We start from the raw sequence: 24,519 nt of genomic DNA on the forward strand, positions 1-24,519 counted from the left end.
AATTCAAGGCGAAACACTGTTTCTTTGAACCATCAAAACTCAAGGCAAAATGAAACAGTGCCATTTCGCACAGCCCTAATGATTAGATCCCATCAGATGTGGCACCCTCCTGAGCAGCAGCTTCATCTCCCCTTTTAGGTGGGTTAAAATGTACGTTTGTCCATATACTTATGGCGCAGGGGAAATGAGAAGAAAAAGTAAGCCAAGAGAAGAAAAAGTAAGCCAAGAGTTATAACTTACGTATAAAGCATAACACAATTCAGGGTAATCAAAGGATATAATAAAGCAATGTGAAGACTATATATACTGGCCTAATCCATTCCTGCATCTCCCAGTGAGAGAGACTGTTGTGAGATGCTGCATGTGCATCTCCAGGCTTTACTCCTTCTACCACACTGTCAATCCCACTGCCTTCAGTGAAGCTCTTTGTATGAGTAGGATGAGCAAGATTTATTTCTTTATTGTCTTAGTGTAGATGAAGGTGATAGAATTTGGGGCACAGAGCTATTTTGCCTCAGATTTTCCAGTTCTTTTTCCCCCTCCCTTGCAAATCTGTTCCCTTGTAAGCTTTTTGAGGTAGGGACTATAATTTACTTTCTATTTATTCATCATCTAGTACATCAGTTTTGTTTCCCAGGTTGGTTTCTAGTTATGTTTACAGTAAAAGTAGTAAAAAACAGCTGAACTATTGCTTTATGTCACCTGCTAGTGCAGGCTTTGTTATACAGCCAACATTTTCTCCTTTGTTAAAGCACTGGTCAATATAGAGATAAAAGATAAATTAAAGGTATCAGTTTAAAACCACCCTATAGCAAACACCTCTTATGGCCTGCCAAGAGATGCAATCTATAAAATAAAGCCAGGTCAGGAAGTTACAGGAAGTGCAGTGTTGGGGGAAGGGGCAGGCAGATTTTTAAACGGAGAAAACCAGGATCCCTTCTGATCATTACTCTCCAACATAAATTAGTGTGTTGCAGTTCTGTCCCAGGGCCAAATGCTACAAATACTGACTTACTTGAGTAGTCTCACTGATTTCAATTCTACTTACTATAATAAGGGTTTATGAGAGCTGACATTAGTCTGATTCTTGTTTATCTACTCATCTTCCATTGAATATGCACCAAGCAAAATTAATTGTTCATCTGCTACTGCCAAAAAGACCAGCTAAAATCCCAGCTGTTATCATTCTAAATACCAGCATAGAGGTCTTAACTGCTGCTTTCTGATACTCTGACAACAGATTTTTGTAAATACATAAACCTTTGCCTTTTATACATTAGTTTTTGGCAGCTTTGTCTTTATTGCTGCAATGTGTGATACAGATTTACATAGTCTGAATTTTTAAACCTGTTTTGCATATCTATAGCCTTCCTTTCTACCCTGTGTTTTTCTGAGAGGAATCAAACATCCATTTAATTGTTACCTTTGTCACTGTAGATCTAACATTCTGACAAGCATTTTTAATTTCTTGACAAATATAAATCCTAAATTGCTAAGGTACATGAGTATGCATATAATTTTGATCTAACTGTGATCGTAAGAGAAATACATCTGAAAACATGACTAAATTGACAGTGGGCAGACGAGGGTTATTGCTGGAAGTGATATTGTTCAGAGTGGCAAAACACCCACTCAGGGTAGCAAAAACATCCATTCATCTGGACAGATTCTTTGATTAATGTATAGTGTGATGCACTGATGGCATCTTAGCAAAACCCTGTTTTTCTCATTATGGTAAAATACTGTCTTTTATATGCTGCAAGAATAATAAGAATTTCACAAAGTAAAATTTCAGAATAGATATTTCTGAAATTTAAAAATGGACACGAGGCTTGATATAGTAAATACTTCTTATTTCTGCTATTGGAATTTCAATCCAGTATCTTGCCCACATTGAAGTTACTGACAATGTCCAGTTTCAATGGCTGTTAGATCAAATGCTTGGTATTTTTTGTCCCAGATTGTCTCTCTGCTGCAGTCATTTGATATGGATGTGTCCGTATGATATTCTCAACTGTATTAAAGTGACACTTTTAGCTTTTCTAAGTGCTATACAAACCTAGGAAGCGACAGATCCAAGAGACAACACACATACAGGTTGGGAGACCAAAGTCAGAGAGCAAATAGTGGGAGAGGCAAGACTAGAAGTCATGTGTCCTCCCTCTCAGTCTTGATTGCTGTCCAAGACATCATCACTCTGTCTCCTACTACAGTAGAAGAAATCTGTTTTCCACAGGTTAGCTTTAAAATAGTAGCTAATTACTCAGAGACCCATGGCATGTGTGTAACTTTTTTGGGTTGATTCAAGGGGAGCAGGAGTGTGCCCAAAACAAGCACCTTCATTTGTGCCTCAGAGTGTGCACAAACATATGCCGAAACATAGTTCTACTTGCTCCGTTATTTCCTCATTCCTAATCCTCTGTTACAGAGGTTGCCAATTTTAAATACACCTGGCCTCAATAAAACATTTGCAATAAAAAGAGTAGGATTATACATCTATGATATCTAAGAAGAAATAAACTGGAAATTGGTGTGATAATGTGATACTGCGATAACCTCCTAAACCTGATTGTTTTAATGTCAGCACATCATTGTTTGCTTATTCCAGGGTCTGTCTCCCTTGCTTTCCATTGACCCAAACTGCAGTTAATGTCCCCCTCGGATTCTGTGAGGACATCACATAGATCTGTTACTATTTTGCATTTTATACACAACAGTATTTGTCCTCTAGTGTTAATGGTAACTTGCTCAATGGGCCCTATACCTTCCATTCATAAGCTGCAGGCTACAGTGATGCCAGCAGATTCCACTGAATGAATTATATCCTAAACTTACTCTGGCACTATCTAATATAGTACGCTCTGCGTGTACACTTGACATTTCTTGAAAATTAAATACAGCATCCCCAGTATAGTTATCTGTCTCCCTAATTGTTTAGCCACATTTCAACAGCTCTAAAGATCCAACAACATTCAATAAGTAGTTTACAGAAGATCTAATGGGACTGGCAGAGAACCTGTGATTATATCTGTGTGTCATTGGACTACAATACCTCTAAAGTCTATCATGGACATTCATCCATCAGTTGCAGCACATGTATGGGAAGAAGACAAAGTTCCTGGCCTTATTATAACAACACTTAAAATAGTCTCTTTCTGGAGCTGGGAAGAGATGGCGTAACCCCATTTTATAATCAGGGCTCAGAGACTTACTCAAAGTTAGGCAAGCAGTCAATACCAGAGCCAGGCACAGGACCTAAGAACCTCAGTTCTCTACTCCATTGTGCTATTGTTCTTTATAGTTGTGTGTAGACAAAACGAGGGCATGTGTGCACAACACTTTAAAACGGGCTAAATGCTTTTGCACTGCTTTAATGGTGTCAGTGTTTGCATGCATCAGCAGTGTATTGCGCATTAATTACAGCTGCTTGGCAGTGTAATGTGCCTTAAATGACTTGGGACACAGCAAACTAAAACTCCTCCAAGGAAGAGTTTTAGTTTGCTGCCCCTGCAGCCGCAGAGTGAAGCACTGGGCTCAGGGGCCCTGCAGGAAGCCCTGCAGGTAGCCTGGCAGCAGCCTGGGAAGGCAGAAAGAAAAGCAGTGAGCCTGAACACCCCGCCCCCAGAGCCTGCATGGGGGGCTGGCGCTGCCCTCTATGGTGCTGCCTGGGACTGCCCAAACCGGGTGCCTGCAGGTGGGTGCCACCTGGGGGAGGCTACCTCTGCTGCAGAGGAAAGCACCACTCCCTGCTCCGCACCCCACTGCAGCCCAAGGGCCACTCCACCCACCAGTAGCTTGCCCTCCCCCGCCTCCCCCCACTGCTGCCAGAGAGGCAAGTAAGTGTGTGTGGGTGTGTGCACAACACAGGGTTTAAAAGGCCCTAAATTGAAGTGGTGTTTTTAAAAACCCACTGCTTCAATTTAGGGCCCCCATTCCATCTCCATTCACCCTAGACCTCTGGGCCTTCATGAGCTTGAATACTGTACCAATTAAACCTCAGCATGCCTGCCTGGAGAATCGGGCCTTTTAAGCTTGTTTGTAAGGTCATTACTGTTAGTGGTAAAACTCTCATTTCTGTTACTGGAGGTAAGATCAAATTCACAGACTCCTCTCCAAATTGTGTACCAGCCAGAGTTCTTGCTTAAAACTACTAACTCTACTTATGCTGTACTACAGATCTATGCTGTCTTTTTGTTTGTAATCTGCCAAATTCTACAGGAGATGATTTTGTTCCAGTAGTTTCTACACAGAAATCTGCATGATTTTAAACTATTTTCAATGTTAGGACCAAGACTGTAGGACTAAGATTTTTGAACTCTCCAATTTTAAAGCTTGGGTATGACTCAAAAATCTCAGTCTTGCTCTCACTGAAGTGATTTGAAAATTTATCTTTGACTTTAATGGGAATAGAAGCAGTTTGTGTCTTCAGTGCACTGTGGCTAGTTATTTATAATTCTCCTATGCAAAGCCCTACCATATTAGAATGGTCAATTTCCCCCTGCTTTGTCACTGGTACATATATATTATACATATAAATCCATACTACAAATAAGGAAGTTAGAAAGGATTGGAGGGGTCTTCCTGCATCCAGTCCAATTCCCCGTTATTGCAGGTATCACATCAAATTCCTTTCATAAATTAATCAAGCTCCATCTGAAAAGAGAAGATTTGCCTGCTGCTATTACCAGAAGGCTGTTACAGAACCTCACTTTTATAATGGTTGGGAACCTTCTACTTTCCAAGCTAAATTTATTCATGACCATTTTATACCTATTTGCCAGCATTGTCTCCTAGGATAAATAGCTCTATTACTTTCCCTGGTGTTTAGCTCCTTTATGTATACAGGCGACCCTTGCTATTTAGGGGGGATACATTCTTGTATCCTCCGCGAATGGCGGAATCCGCGAGTAAGACACTGTGTTCATGAACACAGTCTGCATTCATGAACGCAGTACGCCTGGCAGCTGGGGCAGGGGCACGGCTCCAGTGGTGATGGCAGGAGTGTGGTGGGAGTGCGGCAGTGGTGGTGGGAGCATGGCAGCAGCAAGCGCAGAGCTCCTGGAAGTGTATAAAGTGTATTTAAAATGCTGGTTTGGCATTCTCGAATATTTGAAACCGTGAATGCCAAACCCATGAATAACGAGGGTTTCCTGTATATGAAGAGCATGTATCCCCTCTGAGCTTTCATTCTGCTAGGCTAAACTAGACAAGCTCTACTAGTCACCTCTTGTCTGATAGTCTCTCCATTCTCCTAACTTAGAAGTCCTTCTCTGCACTTGCTCCAGTTTGAGTTCTTCTTTTAAAATAATATTTCCCCTTTCAGTACTACCTAATGTCTCCTCCCCTTTTAACTAGTGGTTCACCTGCCTCCTATTTCCTTTATTATTCCCATTCCATTTCATTTTTTCATCTCAACTAGTAATTTCCCACATAGTGCTTTACTGAAGTCTAGCTAGATGAGATCTACCTCATTCTTTAGCCTAGAAAATCATTAGCATTATCAGATAAAGACATGTGGTTAGACATGTGGCATGATCTACCTCTGATAAATCACTGTTACATTTTATTCCATTTTAAGTTACCTTTATCTCCTTGACTATTCTTTCCTTTAAATTTGTTCTAAAGCCTTGCATACTATTGATGTTAGACTAAGAGGCATGTGACTGCCAAAGGTACTTCTTTCCTTTTCTTAAATATATGTATTGCATTTGCTGTTTTCCAGTCATATGTTACTATCTTCAACTTGATAGATTTATTAAAAATATTTGCTACTGGGCCTGCAATTTCATGAACCAGTTCTTTGAGAATCCTGGGATGGAGATTATGTGGTCCTCTGAGACTGAGTTACACTCAGCTCTTTTGGAGTTGAAGTTATATTTTTACCTTGCTTGTGGTAATTTCTGTTTCCATACCCTAATTGCTATTATTCATCTTGCCTTTGCTGCATTGTCCAACAACACCCTCTTTAAAGACACTAAGATGAAACTCATTTTGTAGAATTTAATTTAGTCAAAAAAAATCTCTATCCCATCCTCATAGTAGCCCCATCCTTTTCTTCCCATATTCTCCTTTTATTTTACTGTAGCTGAAGAGCCTCTTGCTGTTTGTTGCAAAATTTCTTGCAAGGTCTTTTGGGAATTTTCATTTTATCATCTAGAATTCATGTTTTCCAAAACTCAGCTTTCTTTGCTGAGATATTCCTTGTATGCTCTCATTTTTTTCCTAATATCTTTCTTGAAGCGGTTATTCCTCCACTTAGGTCTGGAGCTTGTTCCTATAAGTTTTTACTTTAGGATACAGGTTCTTGATAGTTTTAGAACTTTGAACTTAAAGAAAATCTGTCTCCTCTGCATTCAAGTCCTTGAACTGCCCTGTCTAGTTGACTTCCCTAAATAATTCCCTTCATTTATAAAAATTCTCCTTTTAAAAGTAAAAAATGTCAGTACAGAGCTACGTTTGTTTATCCCACTATTTAATTCAAACACAATCAAATCATGATCTCTCAATCCAAGGTTATTTTCAATGATCGTATTATTTATTAGAACCCCAAAAACAAATCTAAAATCTTCAGTGACTTTTTCGTGAGGAAAATTGTCAGCTGAGACATCCAGGAATATTTGGGCCTTACCATTTTAGTAGCATTTATTCTCCAGCTACAACTCAACAGTGAAGTTTCCTGTAATGATACAATTCCCAGTAATGTCTCTCACTTAAGACTTCAGAGCAATCTCTATCGCTATTCAAAACCAATCCTGAGTATTTAGAACATTTCCCCAGCTCTTTTCTTTCATGTTTTTTCTCCCTAGAAATGTTTTAAGAAGTTATTCATATTTAGTTTCAGAACTGATTCCTTGCTCTGAAAGATCAGCAACTGCACTCTTGTTAATTAACAAAATGGATAATGTAAAAATGACTTGCAAGCACATCTGAATGGACCCCCCGTTTCTTGATAGTTAAAATAGAAAATTCAGCTTATGGGACAGAAAACTTAAAAAAGTTAATTGGACTTTGCTTTATTTACAAAAGAATCTCATTATATTCACTGCCACAGGCAGAAATGAAGACAGAAAAAGAGAAATTAACCAGAGATGGTGCACTAAGTGGATAAATGGTTAAATGACATCTAACCTCTAAAGACAGCAGTGACCTTTCAGCATTTCCTCAGTGACTAATCCATATGACAACTTATGCATTTCCTTCTTGGAAAACAAGGTCTTGCCTCCAGGAACCTTCATACACACAGTCTGTAGATGGAGGGGCAATGGTAGGGGTTGTCAACCTTTTTTGGTCAGGGTACCCCCGGGGGCTGGTTGAGAAGTGAAAAGTCCCCCAGCGGCCATTTGATGAGTGGGAGCAGGGAGGGGGTCCTCCACATGTTGGCAAAACCAGAAGTGCCAACAGCTTCTTCGTGCTGCTGCCACATACCGCCTGGGGCCTTCCAAAGTACCCCCTGGGGTACACAAACCCTGTGGTTGAAAACCCCATGTCTACTGTGTAGCAATGGGCATCATGGAGGAAGGGAATATTTTGACTGACATTATTGAGATTGAGTCCAGGAGGTAAGTTCACTGGGGCACATCCCCACTCATTAATTTAGGTTACTCCCACAGAAGGAACTGCCGTGTGATGTTATGGCAGGTGTCGGGTGAGCTTTAAACTCCAAGCACAGTAGATGGGTGTGAGGTTTTTAAATTCTTAGCAGAATAAGCCATAGTCAGTAGAGTGCATGGTAGAAAATGTGCCCGTCTCCCTTTGAGGGAGAGCAAGTATCAGTAGTGTTAAACATAGACAGTATACCCTGGTTTCTCAAGCCCTTTCCACCTTCTTCTCTGAAAAAGAGAATATATGTCAATCTACTACTTGTTCTTTTGTTAGTTATTTTTGTATGAATGAAATCTCCAGATGAAAATCAGATGATTCAGCTCTGCATCTCTCCTGGGTAAAAGTCTTTAATTAAATTGGAATTAAATTGCCACAGATCCAGTCACTACAAAATTCAATAAAATTACTTAGCATTTGCCAGGGAAGAACAGCCAATCTTCTCAAAGGCAAAACACTTCTTAGAGACTGTGTGCAGTCATCTGAACATCTAGTCTTGAAACAAGTTTATAGGTACTGTCTTAACTAAAGTGCCTATAAAGTAGAGGGTGTATTTGTTGCCAGAAAGAGGTCTGAACCAGAAGAGGTTTACTTGAGTAATTCATTGAGGATAATATCTGTTTTCCATCTTTGCATCCATTTGGACATGAATTTGCTTCTCAGCTCTCTAGTGAAGTAACAGTCTTGCTTTCACAAGTCTGCATGGTTACAGGAAGATTGGTACTGATAACATCATATTTGTTTATCCAACTGTACCAGTCTTTTGCTAGTAAATGAATCGTCTTCAAGTGGTACCTTGACTGTAGGTGTTACATGTGTTAGAATTAGTAAGCACCTACCCAGCTGGCTCAGATTTCATTCTGTGCAGTTCCAGACAATGTGACATCACTGTCAGCAACTCACAAGGCGTCCTCCCATTGTGCCCCGTAACAGTATTCTGCCATACAATATGCTGAAGGAGGAACTGCTTCTCCTACCACTTCATATGGAGAGGGTCAAGAGAACTTAATTATTGATGCCAAACAGGCGTGATAGCCTACCTGGAAACCTGAGACAACTTAGGGGATGCAACTACAACTAGCTATGCTAGTTCTCTTTCCCCTTCCTGGAAGGAGCAGACAGTGGGCCAGAAGGATTCTCAGTATAGCAATGAAATGCTTTTCCTTTAAGTGAGTAAAATGCAGGAATTAAATCATTTTCTTCTCCCACGTGCTCTGTTTAGACATTTACAGGTCAGAAATTATTACCTTGTCACTGAGTCGCTTAAGTATAAAATATATAAAAAACTCAGTCAGTTTGTAAGCCCTTTGGAACAGGGACTGTATTTCTTTATACTGTATATGTACAGCACTTAGCATAACATTCATGACTAGAGTGCCTGTGTACTGCTACAGTACAAATAATTGTTATCAATACTAGTACTTTAATTAGATCATTTTAAAACTATTTTACGGCAAAGTGTTGAGAGTTGAAGAACGGTTCCCTGAATTGTATATACTGGGTATTTTCATCATAGAGCTCCTTTCTATAGCTACCCCTTCTAGTCTGGTCATTTTACTGTGCAGTGACTGTTCTGAGCAAAGCCACCGATGGCACATACAACAGACATGGCAGGGATTTTGATGTTTCAGCCTATGAATACACAAAGCCTTTCTGACAGTCCTGACCTCCTCAGATTTAAGAGAATTCAGATTCCAGTTATTTTATGGCACCATGTCCACAACTCCCTGTTACGAGCCACAGTTAGATTAGTTAGAGCTTAGCACAGCAACTTGAAACTGTTTACACCCAGCCTGAATTTAACTTGTATTTTCAGGGAGCAAGAAACAGTTTTCTTGAAGGTCGTATCTCTCTCTCTTGTAAATTAATGCATTTTCTTTTTTTTACAGGATTGTACCTTTTTCACTCGGAAAGAAATCCTTCGGTAAGCAGATCATATTCAATTCTCACATCATAGGTTGTAAAGAAAGGGCCAAATCCTTCTCTACTGACTCACGGGGAAAACCAAGTAAAGACAATTGGACTACTCATGTGAGTAAATGAGCACAGGATTTGGCCCTGTAATTTACCTGTAATATACAAATGCATGTTCTCATTGCTGCTTTGTTTCATGTTGTATTAGCAAAATCATCTTTTCCAATACCATAGTAGGGAGAGTCAGGAAAACTATGCATTTCTTGAGTGCCTGGAGAAAAGTACTCTGTGTTTATAGTGGTTTTGTGTTTGGTACCTACCTGCTCAGTAACAGGCTCCATCCTGAATCTATTGGGTTTATAATAAAGACTTTATTGTGAGCAGAACTACTGGGGTCTCAACTACAATAGTATCGAGATGCATTAACTTACGGATATCTAAATATTCATGATATTATGAAGCCCTGATCTGATCCTATGAAGTAGGCATCTGTCACATTGACTGCATTGGGGAATTTTGTTTACATCAGTAACTCAGCACACAGCTCTCCTGAGGTTGCCTCTGAGAAATCACAGATTTGGAGATTTTGTCTTTTCAAGTGTTCAGCTATGTCTGTTGGTGAAAAATGTAATGGCATGTTCTAAATGCACAGTTATGGGAAAAGTGAAGGCAAATTTTAACTAACATCTTGAATAGTCTTACTGCATATTAGTCATTGAGAGTTGAACCAATATATAGTTTCATAGTTAGTAGGGTTGGCAGGAACCTGAGCAGATCATCAAGTCTGACCTCCTGTGATGGCAGGACAAAGTACTGGGGTCAAACGACCCCAGCAAGGTGCTTGTCTAGCCTCCTCTTAAAGACCCCCAGGGTAGGAGCCAGCACCACTTCACTTGGAAGTTGATTCCAGATCCTAGCCACCCTGACAGTGAAGGAGCGCCTCCTGATGTCTAATCTGAATTTACCCTCTGCCAGCTTGTGACCACTATTTCTAGTCACTCCTGGTAGTGCTCGGTGGAGCAGGGACTCCCCCAGTGCCTCCTGGTCCCCCCTAACTAGTTTGTAAACGGCCACTAGTACCCCCCTTTGCCTTCTCTTGTGGAGACTGAACAGGTTCAGGTCCCGTTAGCCTCTCCTTGTCTGGCCTGCCCTGCTGCCCCTGATCATGCGAGTGGCCCTCCTCTGGACCCTCTCCATGTTGTCCACATCCCTCCTGAAGTGCGGCACCCAGAACTAGACGCAGTACTCCAACTGCAGCCTGACCAATGTCATATAGAGGGGGAGGATCACCTCCTTGGACCTGCTTGAGGTGCATCTGTGGATGCCTGACAAGGAATGGTTGGCCTTCCTGACCGTGTCCCCACACTGTCGGCCCATGTTCATTTTGGCATCAGTAATGATTCCAAGATCCTTTTCTGCCTCTGCACTGACAAGAAGGGAGTTCCCCAGCCTGTAGGTATGGTGCTGGTTCTTCCTCCCCGGGTGCGTCACCTTGTACTTGTCAGTGTTGAAACCCATCCTGTTCTCATCCGCCCACCCCTGTAACCTGTCTAGGTCTGATTGCAGCCTATTCCTCCCTTCTAGCGTGCCCACATCCCCCTACATCTTAATGTCATCAGCAAATTTGAACAGGGTGCTTTTTTACCCCCTCGTCCAAGTCACTGATGAAGATGTTGAACGGTGCGGGCCCGAGGACCGAGCCCTGGGGGACCCCACTGCCCACATCCCTCCAGGTCAGAAATGACCCATCCACCACCACTCTCTGGGTGTGGTCCTCCAACCACTTAGCAACCCATTTGACTGTGTAGGTGTCGACACCACAGTCCCCTAGTTTTTTAAGGAGAATGGGGTGGGAGAGTGTTGAAGGCCTTCCAAAAGTCCAGAAAGACTGCGTCCACTACTACCCCTGCGTCTAAGGATTTTGTGACCTGGTCATAGAAGGCCACCAGGTTGGTCTGACAGGACCTGCCTGTAATGAATCCCTGTTGGTTGCCCCTAAGCATAACCTCCCCTGCTGGCCCCTCGTGGACATGCACCAGGTTAATTCTCTCAAAAAGGTTACCCAGGATCAAGGTAAGACTAACTGGCCTATAGTTTACCGGGTCCTCCTTCCTCCTTTTTTCGAAAATGGGAACCACATTGGCCCTTTTCCAGTCCTCTGGCACCACACCAGAGCACCACGAGTGCTCTTAAAGCCATGCCAGGGGTCCCGCAATAACCTCTGCTAATTCCCCCAGCACTCTGGGGTGGAGATTGTCTGGACCAGCTGATTTAAATTCATCCAGTCCCTCCAAAAGTTCCCTAACTAGATCCTCACTGAACTTAGGCCTGGGTGCGCCTTGCCTGGGGCCAGTGGGGGGATGATCTGTTCCCTGCTCAGGAAAATGGAGGGAAAGAAATTGTTAAATAGGTTAGCTTTGTCATCTGGTGTGACAACCAGATTTCCTAGTGTGTCTTGTAGAGGCCTCATGTTACCCGGTACCTTCTTTTTACCCCCTGTGTATTTAAAGAAGGACTTCTTGTTGTCCTTGATCCAGTTAGCTAGTCCCAGTTCCATCTCTGCCTTGGCCTTCCTGACCACCCCTCCTGCAGCCCCGAGCAACCAAGGTATAGTCTTCCCTGGTCATGACCCCTCCCTTCCACTGGGTTTATGCCTCCTTTTTAGCTTGGAGACATTCCTATATGCTTTTGGTGAGCCATGGGGGCTTTTGCGCCCTCTTGACCCCTTTGATCCATGTTGGGATTACCTCCCTTTGGGCTTGAAGGATCATCTCCTTAAGAAACAACCACTCTTCTTGGACACCCAACTCCCCTCCCCTCCAGGACCTCAGTGCCTCCCCAACTATTCTCCTTACCTCATTGAAGTCCGCCCTCCTAAAGTCCAGGGCTGCTGCCTTGCTGCAGGCCTTTGCCACCTTGCGCTGGATGGTGAATTCCAGCAGGCGATGATCACTGTTGCCCAGGTGGTTGAGCACCCGCAGCCCCCCTCACTAAGCCCCCAAGTTGCTGATGAAGATGTTGAACAGTGCGGAACCAAGCCCTGCAGAACCCCGCTGCCCACATCCCTCCAGGTCGAATAAGAACCATCTACCACCACTCTCTGGGTGCAGCCCTCGAGCCATACAGTGACCCATCTGACTGTGTAGGTATCAACGCTACAGTCTCCTAGTTTTTTAATGAGAATGGGGTGAGAGACAGTGTCGAAGGCCTTCCTAAAGTCCAGAAAGACTACGTTCACTGCGACACCTGCATCCAAGGATTTTGTGATCCGGTCATAGAAGGCCACCAGGTTGGTCTGAGAGGACCTGCCTCTTATGAACCCATGTTGGTTGCCCCTAAACATAATCTCCCCTGCTGGCCCCTCGCGGACATGTGCTAAGATAATTCACTCAGAACCCCAGGCCATAAACTCTGGGTATCCCTCACAGTGGGCCCCTGGCCCTTTTGACCCTTCTGGTCCTGGCCCCAGCATTGACCACTCGAGGGTGCCTCAAATCAGGCTTCTGAGCACCTAGCCCACGCTCTCTTACATGGGTCCACTTTGTCAGGCCCTACTATGGGGTTACCCACTTGGTTGTGGGCGCTGGGGCTATTAAGGCACCCTGACCCACCTTTTACCGGGGTGGTAACTGGCTTGGCATTTCCTGGGGGTTCCCATACCACTAGGAGCCCTACCAGGCCCACCCATCCCCAGCAGGGTGCAGTTTTAGGTCATGCCCAGTACCAGGAACCTCCTCCATACCCATAGCCCTAGCCCATAGACCTCCAAGCTGTTCCTGAGCCTCAGTTCTACCAGCTGATGCTGCCAGCAGCAAACTGCTGCTTCACCCTATATATACCCTGAGTCTCAAAATGGCTGCCATACTCAAGCACCTGGCTGCTGCCTGCTGCATCCCTTAAAGTGGCAGGCACCAACAGTGTGCTGCCACATTCCTGTATTATGAATTGGTGAGACTGTTAGCTCAGTGGAAATGGCCCACTACCCTCCTCAAAGGGAGTCTGATCTTATAGGGAATCAATGGGAATAGGGTCCAACCAGTAGTCATCCTCCTGCTGTATTTGGCGTTGGTGAGGCCACAGCTAGAATACTGCATCTAGTTCTGGGCTCCGCACTTTAGGAAGGATGTGGAGAAGCTTGGGAGAGTCCAGAGGAGAGCCACGCATATGATCAGAGGACAAGAGAACGAGTCTTATAAGGAAAGTCTGAGAGTCATGGGACTCTTTAGCCTGAAAAAGTAAAAGATCAGGGGGGACTTGGTGGCAGTCTGTAAGTATATTAGGGGTGTGCACCTGGAACTGGCAGAATGTAGGTTCATCAGGGTACCCCAAGGGAAGACAAAGTCTAATGGTCATAAACTCTGAGAAGACCATTATAGGCTGGACATTAAAAAAACTTCTTTACTGTCTGAGTCCAAAGAGTCTGAAATAGACTTCCCCCAGAAGTGGTGCAAGCACCTACTCTGGACACCTTTAAAACACATTTGGATGCTTATCTTGCTGGGGTGATCTGACCCCAGCTGACTTCCTGCCCCTTGGGCAGGAGACTGGACCCAATGATCTTATGAGGTCCTTTCAAGACCTAATGTCTATGAAATCTATGAAGTAGAGCTGGTCATATGTGGATGTGGTCCTATCAAGAGTAAGTCTACACTTGAAACGAAGATAGTATTACAGCACAGGTAGGCACTAACTTTAATATAGTGAGCACGGGTAACAACAATAATGAATATGTGGCTATATGGCAGGGGTGTCAAGTAGAACCTGTGGAGCCTCATTGTCCGGCCCCCTTCAGTGCCTTTGAATCTGAGCAGATCCACACAGGGTATGGTGCAGGTCTGATCCACGGGGTGGACTGGGTCCACAGACCATCTCCCTTTCCCCTTCCCTGGCATATAGGATCTGGTGGCCACTCCAACCAGTCTGGGACCTACCCTGTTTGCAGTGTGGTACCTGGAGCAACTGGAACAGGCACCCCAAGTGGTACAGTTCAGCCAGGGGCATGTAGCATGGATCCCAGACCAACCAGAGCAGGTGCCATGTTACACACAATGCCTACCCCAGCTGGACTGCACCACATGCAGCACCCACCCCAGCAGCTTTGTGACTGCACAGAATGTGGCACCTGCTCCCACTAGTCAGATATCCCCACCGCATGTAGCTCTGGCAAGCATCACAAGCAGTGCAGGTCCTGGAATGACTGGAGTGGGTGCCATGTGCAGCATTGTTCCCAGAACAGGCTCTGTGTGGGGGGCAGTTTGGCTAGAGCACCTGCCCTGGCTGTTCTGGGATCTATGTTACGTATTTCTGGCTGGATTGTGCCTCATATGGTGCCCATTCTAGCCACTCCGGGATCTGTGCCACTCACAGTGTGGGTCCCAGTCCTGCTAGAGCAGCCAGCAGATCCCATATGCTGGGGGATAAGGAAAGGAAAGGGGTCTGTGGGCCTGATCTGGCCTGTGGACTGGCTCCATGTCACTCATCTGACCCATGGGACTGAATGAGTTTGACATCCCTACTGTACAGTCTTCACTGCAGGCAGCACAAGTTGGCCAGGCACTCTGGGTATGTATTCAGATTAGCCTCACAAAATTCCATACCACTACATTTTTACTGCTGTTGTTTGTAAGCTGGCTAGATGAGATTAATGATTCTACCATCATTTGTGATGTAGGCACATCGTAGGCATAGTAACTGCTGTACTTTCATTGTGACCCTAGGGATATAGTCCTGTTTTATACACGGTGGGTGCATCTACTCATGCTATTAATTCAAAGCAATAAACTGTGGAGCCATTTGAGCCACAGTAAACTACTGCTGGTGCAGTGTCTACATGTGCACCCGGGTTAGCAACAATTTGAGCCAGGGCAGAGCAGTTTACGCCAGGGCTGGGGGCACAGGGTGTCAACCCCAGGCTCCGGGTGGCAGTGTCAGACAGCAGAAAGGCTGGCTGGGGCATAAGGGTGCTGAAAGTGCAGAGCTGTGTGGCTAGGCAGCAGGCAAGAGTCTGTCCCCCTTCTTGCTGAGCTGAGTGGGTACAATTTACACCCATGTCAGCATCAACATATGTTTTTAATCACAGTTAATTACTCTGCCATAAAATAATATTGTCCCCAACAGTACCACCTTATGGAGGTGTAAATTAGTTTACTGTGGCCTAATAGTACATCATTGCATGTGTAGACGATGATGCTTTATTCTGCAACCAATTAGTGTACTCTGCAGTTCAGTGCATGTGTAGATTCAGCTAGTATTCCTGATCTGTGGGATTAGGCACCTACCAATGTTGCCTGCCATCACCTGTAGATCACAATGCCACAAATTATCACAATGGCAGTAAATTGCTGTCATCTTGGATGTAGCTTCTAAAATTAAATGTTTTCCCCAACTCTGCACTTCCAGGAACAGCCTATTATCTTTATAGCTGGAAAGAGGTGTAATTTCTGTGGTCGTTGTACCCTACAGAAAGCCATGCAGATAAAAATAGAAATGAATGATAATTATATGTCCAGTCAATGCTGCAGGACTCTCAGTTCTGCTGAAGAACATTGACTTTGACAGTGACAGAATTTGTCACAGCTGGTATAGGAGGGCAGAAGAGGGCCCCAAACTAGTGAATACACTGGAACTGTTAACTGTTAGAAGTAGTGCATTACATACAGTTGTGTGTTCACTAGCATAAGCAGTTCAATATTGGGTGAAAGCATACAACTCCCTTATGATAATTTAGCTTTTATGCTGGTATGGTAGTAGAGTGTTGACCTGGACATCAGATTCACAAATTATACTTCCAGAAGGGACTTTGTGGTCACTTAGCCTGAGTTTGGGATAACACAGGCTATAGGGCTTCCTTGAATTAATTCTTGCAAAAGTCAAAAACCGTTACACTCCTCTCAAAGTTCTAACTTGATTCTCCCACACCCACACCAATACTGAGTAGGATTTAGTTGTATAATTGGCTTTTTTGTATTTTTAAGTCCTTTTGCATTTGAGGAACTCAAAACATTGTTTAATTATGTATAGCTAGACTACAAATTTATAAGGAAAGACATTATGTGTGCCCCCATTTTACACAGGGGGAATGTGAGGCCCAGAGGATAGGTGTCTTGCCCAGGGTCATGCAGAATATCTAGAACAGAGTAAGGACTCTTGCAGATCTCTCAATTTCCATTTCTGTGCTTTAATCCCAAATCCATTCCTTTAGTAGCAGAGGTATAGGGCTGAGTCTGATTTGAAAATCTTTCCCTCTCATTTTACCTGCTTTTTTCTGATGGTGCGTTTTTGCTGTCTCTTTTGTATGTACAGTTATACCTGATTGACTAAAAACTGCAGCAAAGTACTATCAGATCAGGTCAGGCATCTTCTGATGACAAAGAGCAGCAAATTTCCCAAATATGAGTGAAAAATCCTCAGGAAATTACACTTATAGAAATTTATAATACTCTACATGTGTCAGAAAAGAATCACTGGAGCAGTCCATATAACAAGTTTTACATTTATGTGCAAGGAACAATTAACGTTACAGGCTTCTTGTGTAACAAAGTATTATACGTGTCATGGGTCTCCAGGGATGGCCGTGATGCCCCTGGCAGCTCTGTGACTGTGCAAGCTCTGCCCCAAGGTGCCCTCTTATCTTTCCTGCCATGTCTTTGTTGGAAAAATAACTCAAGAGGCTGTCCACGGGCCTTTGCTTAGTTCCAGTCTGCTGAACTTTACTCAAGCTCCCTGATCTGTGGACCCTTTGCCAGGCCTCTCTTCAATACCATGTTGCACAGGGCATCTCAGGCCCTATGGGCTCTTCAGTACAGTGCTGTACAAGGTACCTTAGGCCTTGTTGTGGGCCAGTTGTGTGGCTCCAACCTTCCCTCTACCACACCCTATGCCTCACAGGGATAACATCATTAATATGGTGTCTGTTGGGGCCTTGGCCTACTTGGCCTCTGCCCCTTTGATATAGGTAGGCCTTCTAGCCTAGACCCACTGTGTCAGGCCTGGTTTTGAAGCACTAGCCCACATTCTCCTATTACGGGGGCCCTTGGCCCTTGCCTACTGCACCTCTCTGGCATTGGGCTCTCTGGCCCCTGTCACTGCATCCTTGTGGCACTGGGGCCCCAATGAGGCTCCTCCTCCCCCATTAGCCTTATCCCAGTCCCTCAGATCAAACCATAACAGAAACCTAAGCCCCTAGGCTATAACATAATACAATAAAGGCAGCACTCAGCCCCTTTAAAAATGGCAAACTCCCACCCTTGGGATATACCCCTTATCCCAGGGTACCTTAGAAGCTCCTAAAGTCTTACTGCATCTGCAGACAGCCAAGCAGGCAGCCAGATGCATTGGGCAGCTCTCTGGTGCAGGAGCTCTTTTCCCTGGCAGTGGCAGGACAGAAAGAGCCCAGCCAGCCCCCCTGGGATTATGTGCTTCCTGGGTTCTGACTCCTTCCAGTCAGCTGACCACCTGAAGGTGCCAGCTAATTACCTTGTTAGCCTGTTGCTCAGGCAACCTGCAGCTGTGGAGCTCTGCATAGCCTGCCAGGCTCCTTTGCTATGTTGTTTCTGCCCTTAAAGGTACAAGCATACTTTAGTGCTCTGTGACAATATGGTCTCTGAGAAGTGCTAGATCTGTCATCTATGATGTGATTTAATTAGTCCAAAAAATAGTTTAGGGATGGGTCAGTTTGTTCTACTTAATCTGTAATGCTTTTTCTACTGTACTCCAATAGTCATAAATGTTACTGCAGACTCAGCCCTGTTATATGCTTCACCTCTGAACAATTTACTGTAGTCGTGTGCACATTGGGCAAGAATCTTAGTTTTGCCAAGTTTGGATTTGATGCAGACTGAGGGGAAAAGTACGTATAAACCAATTATGTATTTCCCTAATCCTAGACCAATTTAATTTAAATTGGCCTCATTTTAAATATAGACTGTGCTGTGGACCAGGGGTGTACAACCCTGGCCTGTGCACCAGATCCAGGCCCCAGCACCATGTAACAGACATGTTGTGTTGTCATTTTCTAGGATTGGGAGGCGTTTCTGCTGAAGGCTCAGAACTAACAGATTTCTGCAGTCTGGGTTTCATCATTCTGATTTTTTAAGGCAGCTGTTTATTGATTTTTGTTGTTTTTTGTTTTTTGTTAACATGCTTTGGTTTTAGTCTTCCAAGTTGGAAGATATTGATTTTCATGTTCTGGTTTTTTTGAGCTGTTTGACAGAACATGAAATCCAAAAAGCGTTTGTAGAAAGTGAAAAATGTATCTGCCTACTGTAGTTCTTTTTGTCTCTGAAATATTTTTATAGATAGAGATGTTTCACTGGACAGCTAGAGATGGAACAAAGTCAAAAAATGCTAAACAACATTGCTTTGTTGAAGCAAAACTTTTGTTTGGACATTTTCCTCCATACATTTTCATGTAATTCAGTGCCTGATTTTTTTGAATGGCGATGGCTTGACTGTCCTGGTGGTTGTCCACAATCAGGTATCAGTAGTATGCAGACTCTAGCAGAGCAAACTTCCCTGTGGCGTCCTGTCAACGTGGCTGATCCTAACATGCCCCAATTTGGGCATTACACCCATTCAGTTATTAGCTTCTGCTGGAATGGACTGTGACAGTGCTTTGTGTGATCTGGACTCCATCTGCCAAGACAGAAACCTGGACTGAGACCAGCAACTTATTTCACATAAACCTTTTAGAAGTGGTAATGCTTATTCTTCACCACTGGTATGGGTAAGATATTAATGGGTGACCAAAAGGGAATAGGTACTCTGTCCCATTACCATTCTTCTTGAGCCATCCATTTACTCTGTATATTACTTTAGCTCAGTTCAGCATATGCTGTAGTAGTAAGTTATTTTTTTTTTAAATCTTTTTCCTTATTTATATGAGCATGTATAGTTACATTTTTGTATGTGAAGTCTGAAAATGGTCAAATGCTTGGGGAATGTCTTCATTGCAAGCACTCCATTTCCCTCCCCTGTATTCATAATTTGGGAAGCTAACCAGAATTTGTTAAGACAAAGTATTATTAGTTTTAACTTAAGGTTAATAACCTGAGGCCAGTTCCAGCTCATCTGTAGGCTTTAACTCAAGCTGTCTAATTAAACTAAAACTAGAGATGTTTTACTTGACAACTATTTTTCTAAGACTTTGCTCAGTTAATGTAACTGACCTAAGTTAAGAAAACACTTTTTATTTGCAATGTGAAAAGATACCACATTTAGACTTACATTTTAACAGGCCCATTCATTTCAAAATCTTCCATCTATAGATGTCCAATTTGAGACATTCTCTATTTTCTTTTTGAAAGAGCTGGGGCCCACAACTTCAATGAAAATCAGTGTGAACTCCACGGTCTGGGCAGTTCTGAAACTCACACCCAAGATGTCACAAATTGAGTGTTCCAAACTTAATGATTGCAAAATTAGTGCCAATTTTGAAAACGTAGGCCATTGCCTTTTGTCAGATAGAAACTAAAGGATGTCTTGGATGTCCTAAATTATTTAGCCACCAATGAGCATAATTTCACTCCTTTTTAACATTTCTGTGAATCCAAGTTTGTATGTGGCTGTCTGTTTTCTATTCAATACTGTCTTCATGTTAGTTTAATTACGTAGGACAGTTGAATTACATTGTTATGGAAGATATTCTCTGATTGGAACAATCTGCTTCATAGAAATAGCTGTAAACTTAACTTGAAGCAAGTCCCATTCACATCAATGGATCTATTCAATTTTAAAGTTTAAGCATGCATGTACAGTTCATAGAATGCAACCACTGAATTGTAAAATGCTCAGGCATATTATGCAGATATCAGTTTTTCACAGTAGTCTGTCACAAGCTGAGATAAGGTTATATTTCAGGTGAATTCATTTCACAGCATGACAAGGCGTAGAGAAGTTATCAAAGTTAAATGCAACATATAAATCTAATAAAGAAATCAGGGTTGTAGGTTGTACCCATGTTGGACTAAGGACACAGGTAGACCAGGTTCTTTGGGTGAATCTGATATCTTTTATTAGACCAACTTAAATAGCTGGAAAAAATGTTAAGCAAGCTTTGAGGTTTAAAAACCCTTCATCAGGCTGTGGAAGTTTCTGCAGTTGGTGTGCGCTCTTCCTGGATGGAATGAAAAGTAAAGAAGACAGAGGTTGGGATGGTATGCATACAAGATAGGCAGTCAATAAAGATGTAAATTGAGGAGTCAGTGGGTGAGAGACAGGCTGGGTTGGGAGGAGAGAAGGGGGATGAATAGTGGGGAGTCAGATGTCAGGCAGGTTATAATGTGTCATAAATCCAGTGTCTATATTTAGTCCATGATTTTTAGTATCCAGGAGGTTGATGAACTGGAGTTCATAGGCTCATCTCTGGGAAGTGTTTTATAAGTTTCCTTTGAGGAGATTGGAGAGAGAGTAGTTGTCTTGTGAGAGAGGTGTCCCCACAGGTAATTGGGTATTCTTGTCTTTGATAGATTTCCAGTGTGTGCTCATTCTGGTGCGCAGTTGTTTGGTCTCTCCTACATATTTTCCATCAGGGCATTTGGTGCATTAGATGAGAGAGAATACATTTCTGGAGGTGCATCTGTAAGATGCAGGGATGCTGATGGCTCTGTTGTGGGGTGTAGTGATTGTGGGGAGGTGGAGATGTGTTGGAAGGTTTTGCATTTCTTGTCATAGCATGATCTGGATCCATTCGGTGTGTTCTGGGTGAGCTTGCTTAACATTTTTTTTCCAACTATTTAAGTTGGTCTAATAAAAGATCTCAGATTCACCCAATAAATAAATCAAGTATTTCCCCATGTCTGGGCTGCAGAGTAGTAATGGGTCTCATGTCATATACAGAGCTGCCAGGCAGAGTTAATTCTCTAATGAAACCTTCTTTTCCACTTTTTTCTGGTTGTGGCTCAGTTCAGTTAATGGTGCCTGCATGTTGGGACACACCTTTGGGTGCTTGATACTTAAAGGGCCTGAGTAGGCTGTGAGGTAGCCTGCAGGTGGCTGCAGAGCAAATCAGGGGGTCACATGACAGCCAGGAGGTCCCTGAGTGGAGCAGGGCAGAGCAGGCCCTGAGCAGTAGAGCTGGCAGTTGCTGCTGGGATTCTGCCACAGTAATATCTCCCAGCCAAAGATCTGCTGCTCCCAGGAACATTCTGGAGGTCACGAGTAGGAACTGTGTGGATGGAGGGAGGTTCCTGGTTCTGGGGAATGACTGAAAACTACGCCCAGTGAACAGATCATTGGATGGTGTGGTGGGGCACCCCTCAGGGGATGCCACACCAGTGCCTCCCTAGTGAAATGCAAGTATGGGGTGCCAGAAAGCTGCACCCCCACTGCCTTGTGGGTAACCCCATGGAGGGGAAAGACTAGGGGAGCACACCCTGAGAGAAAAGCACAGGGCCTAGGCATGTTGACACCCACCTGAGGCCTGAGTGGGCCATAGGCTGAGTTGGGCCCCAGGCACATTGACAGACTCCTGGGGCCCAAGGGTCAGAATAGTGGCCCCAGTGGAGTGAGACCCAGTGGCCATGTAGAGTAGGGCCTTGGGGGGCCTGAAGAACTACACGTGGGCTGGCCAGAGTAGCTGGAGTGCAGGCGCCAGTGAGGGGGCATGAGACCCAGGCACATCTAAGGGTACCTGAGACCAAATTGAGCCAGTGGTTGAGTGGCCTGGTTAAGGGGCTGGGGGAGTGATAGTGGGTAGTGATTCGGATGCCATCTGTGAGGCATGGGACATGGTAAAGAAGAGGTTAGAGCCGTATACTACGCCCTTGGCATCAGGGCATGAAATGGGCAGCCTCCTGCATTCTTCCCATCAAGGCACGGCAGGCCAATCAGGGTGGACTGCCCTAAACAGGTGGTTGAGCTGACATTTTGAATGGCCCCTGAAATGGGCCCCTGTCGCACTGCACAACTGAGAAGCTTCTAGGATTTGCAAGAGGGAAAGGTGAAAATGTAACTGGTACTAATTGGAAGAGGATGGTTATTTCCAACCAGCAAATTAACTCTCAGGGGAGCAGAGCCACTTGAAAGTAGGCAGGGCTTGCCCTTTTGAGTTGTTAGGCTGCTCTTTATGCTGCCTTTTTTCAAAGTCACAGAGGGTATTTGGTTCTGTAAAATACAGGTTCTGGTTTTTTTGCTTTCTCTTTCATCTGGGTGATTAACCTCAACCTGTGAGCTGGGAAGAGCACCACAAAGGAGTGATTCTGTCTGTGAGGCAGAGAGAGTGTGCAAAGATGCACCTTTGCAAGGAAAGTAAAGATCACTGTGAAAGCATAGCCATCAGGGGTAGTTTATGGAATAACCTTTGTGCTCTAGTCCCTTTTCTTTAGACTCCTCAAGATTAATACATTAAAAGCGTGACATCACTTTTAAAAGCTATTCAGTGCACTATATTTCTCTTCCAGACACCCTTTTACTACAGATGATTTCACAACCCTATTGTTAGCTTACAAGAAAATATCCCTTAACATTCTTAAAGAAGTCAGTCTGTTCAAATTTTCTCAGAAACTTCTGTTTTGTGTAAACAAACTTTGACCAAATGCAGGTTCACTGGAAAGGCATCCATGATTTTTGTAATTCCAACAGAAGGTTTATTGTTTTAAAAATAAATTATTCCCCACAGATGACAGCAGTCCAAAGTGTATGGGGAATCTAAAAATGAAACTCAAGTAAAGTCCTCAAAGCTAGCTGCCTGCCAGTTCTGAGAATGTGAAGCAAAGCAGAAAATGGTTGGACTGGTATTGATTGGAGTATAAGCCGGAGACCATCTTATTATGTTTTTCTGTATAATGCCTAGCACTAAGGCTCCCAGGTGCTAGAACAGCACAAATAATACATGGAAAAGATATATGCAAACATTGCCATAATAGATCAGAGCAGTGATCTCTCTAGTCCAATATCTCATTTCTGACAGTGGCCAGTATCAGTGATCAGAGGTATAACTGGCCAGGACTACACCTAGGGGAACCCCCTGCTCCCTTCCATCTCCCCCTGGACCTCTGGAGGCTCCAGTAGTGAGCAGGAGGAAGAACTGGAGTTCACTGTTGCTGAAGGGATATCTCACCATTTTTATTTTTGCTGCAGACATCCATGTCAAGCAGGCAAAAAAAATCCTATTTTGTAAGCAAAAAATGGGGTGACATCTCCTCTAGCAGCAGTAACCTCCACTGCTGCTGCCCCAGAGAACTACATTCCCCACAGTGCCCTTCACTTGCTGCATGTATGCTTCTGCACCACCTATGTTGGATGCAGTGGCTGGAGCCAGAACATGGGAGGGAGCAGGGGACAGGAAGTTGAGGCACCCCCAGCTGCATTCTAGAACTTCCCCTCCCCCTCAGGCTCCCCTCTCTCCCAGGCCTACCCATCAGCCATCCTTCTGTTACTGTCAGTTGCATCTTCAGAGGGAGATAGTTATGTAATAATCAGCCTCAGAAGTGGTAATTAGGAGGCAGGGAGGAAATATAAGTTTTTTCTCCCTCAGGTGATTAGGAGGAAAAATACAGCCTTGTAGATCACAAGGTGAGAAGGGACTGTTACTACCATCTAAATTGACCTCCTGTGTAACACAAAACACAGGGCCTACTGTTTAACTTAGTTATTATCTACTCCAGTAATCTGCTTTTTGACCCAGTGCATGAGAGTTTATATTCCTGTATCACTAGTCCTAAGCAGTTAAAAACCAAGTCAAGTTTTAAAAGATCATGAGACTTCTAAACATCATGTTCTTAGATGTGTTTGGTTTCTGCTTCTCACTCTTTAGAGTTTATATTTTCCACAACCATGAGGGCTGGAAATTTTTTTAAGGGAAGTGAAAGTTGAGTCTCATGACCTTAACATCGGTGTCTTTAAGAAAAGTCAATCCATATTATAAGATTTGTGATAAAATAATGGGTGATGCTGAGTCTTCTGCAAGAATGCTTTGGGTTTTTTTAAAAATCCTTAATATTAAACTGGGATATTTTTAACCATGTAAATGCTTTGTCTTTTTAATTAATTTCTGTTCATTGTCCAAAC

At 43.6% G+C, this 24,519-nt stretch overlaps 1 protein-coding gene across 3 annotated transcripts in view; it reads left to right on the top strand.

Moving 5' to 3' along the window:
• CIB2 (calcium and integrin binding family member 2) overlaps positions 1-24,519 on the top strand; it is a 131,236-nt gene that overhangs the window by 33,822 nt on the left and 72,895 nt on the right. For 2 of the 3 annotated variants that reach the window (XM_090028534.1, XM_090028532.1), the window contains one exon: positions 9,489-9,523. Coding sequence is in view for 2 of the 3 variants with exons in the window: in XM_090028532.1 (XP_089884658.1) it covers positions 9,489-9,523 (35 nt within the window). In the remaining variant the exon portion in view is untranslated. Of the gene's footprint in view, positions 1-9,488; positions 9,631-24,519 lie in introns of all 3 variants that reach the window. The other variant, XM_090028533.1, reaches the window with a different exon arrangement.

The sequence above is a fragment of the Crocodylus siamensis genome, chromosome 15 (genome assembly GCF_052110815.1).
Source record: "Crocodylus siamensis isolate JL-2025a chromosome 15, ASM5211081v1, whole genome shotgun sequence".
Taxonomy (NCBI): Eukaryota; Metazoa; Chordata; order Crocodylia; family Crocodylidae; genus Crocodylus; species Crocodylus siamensis.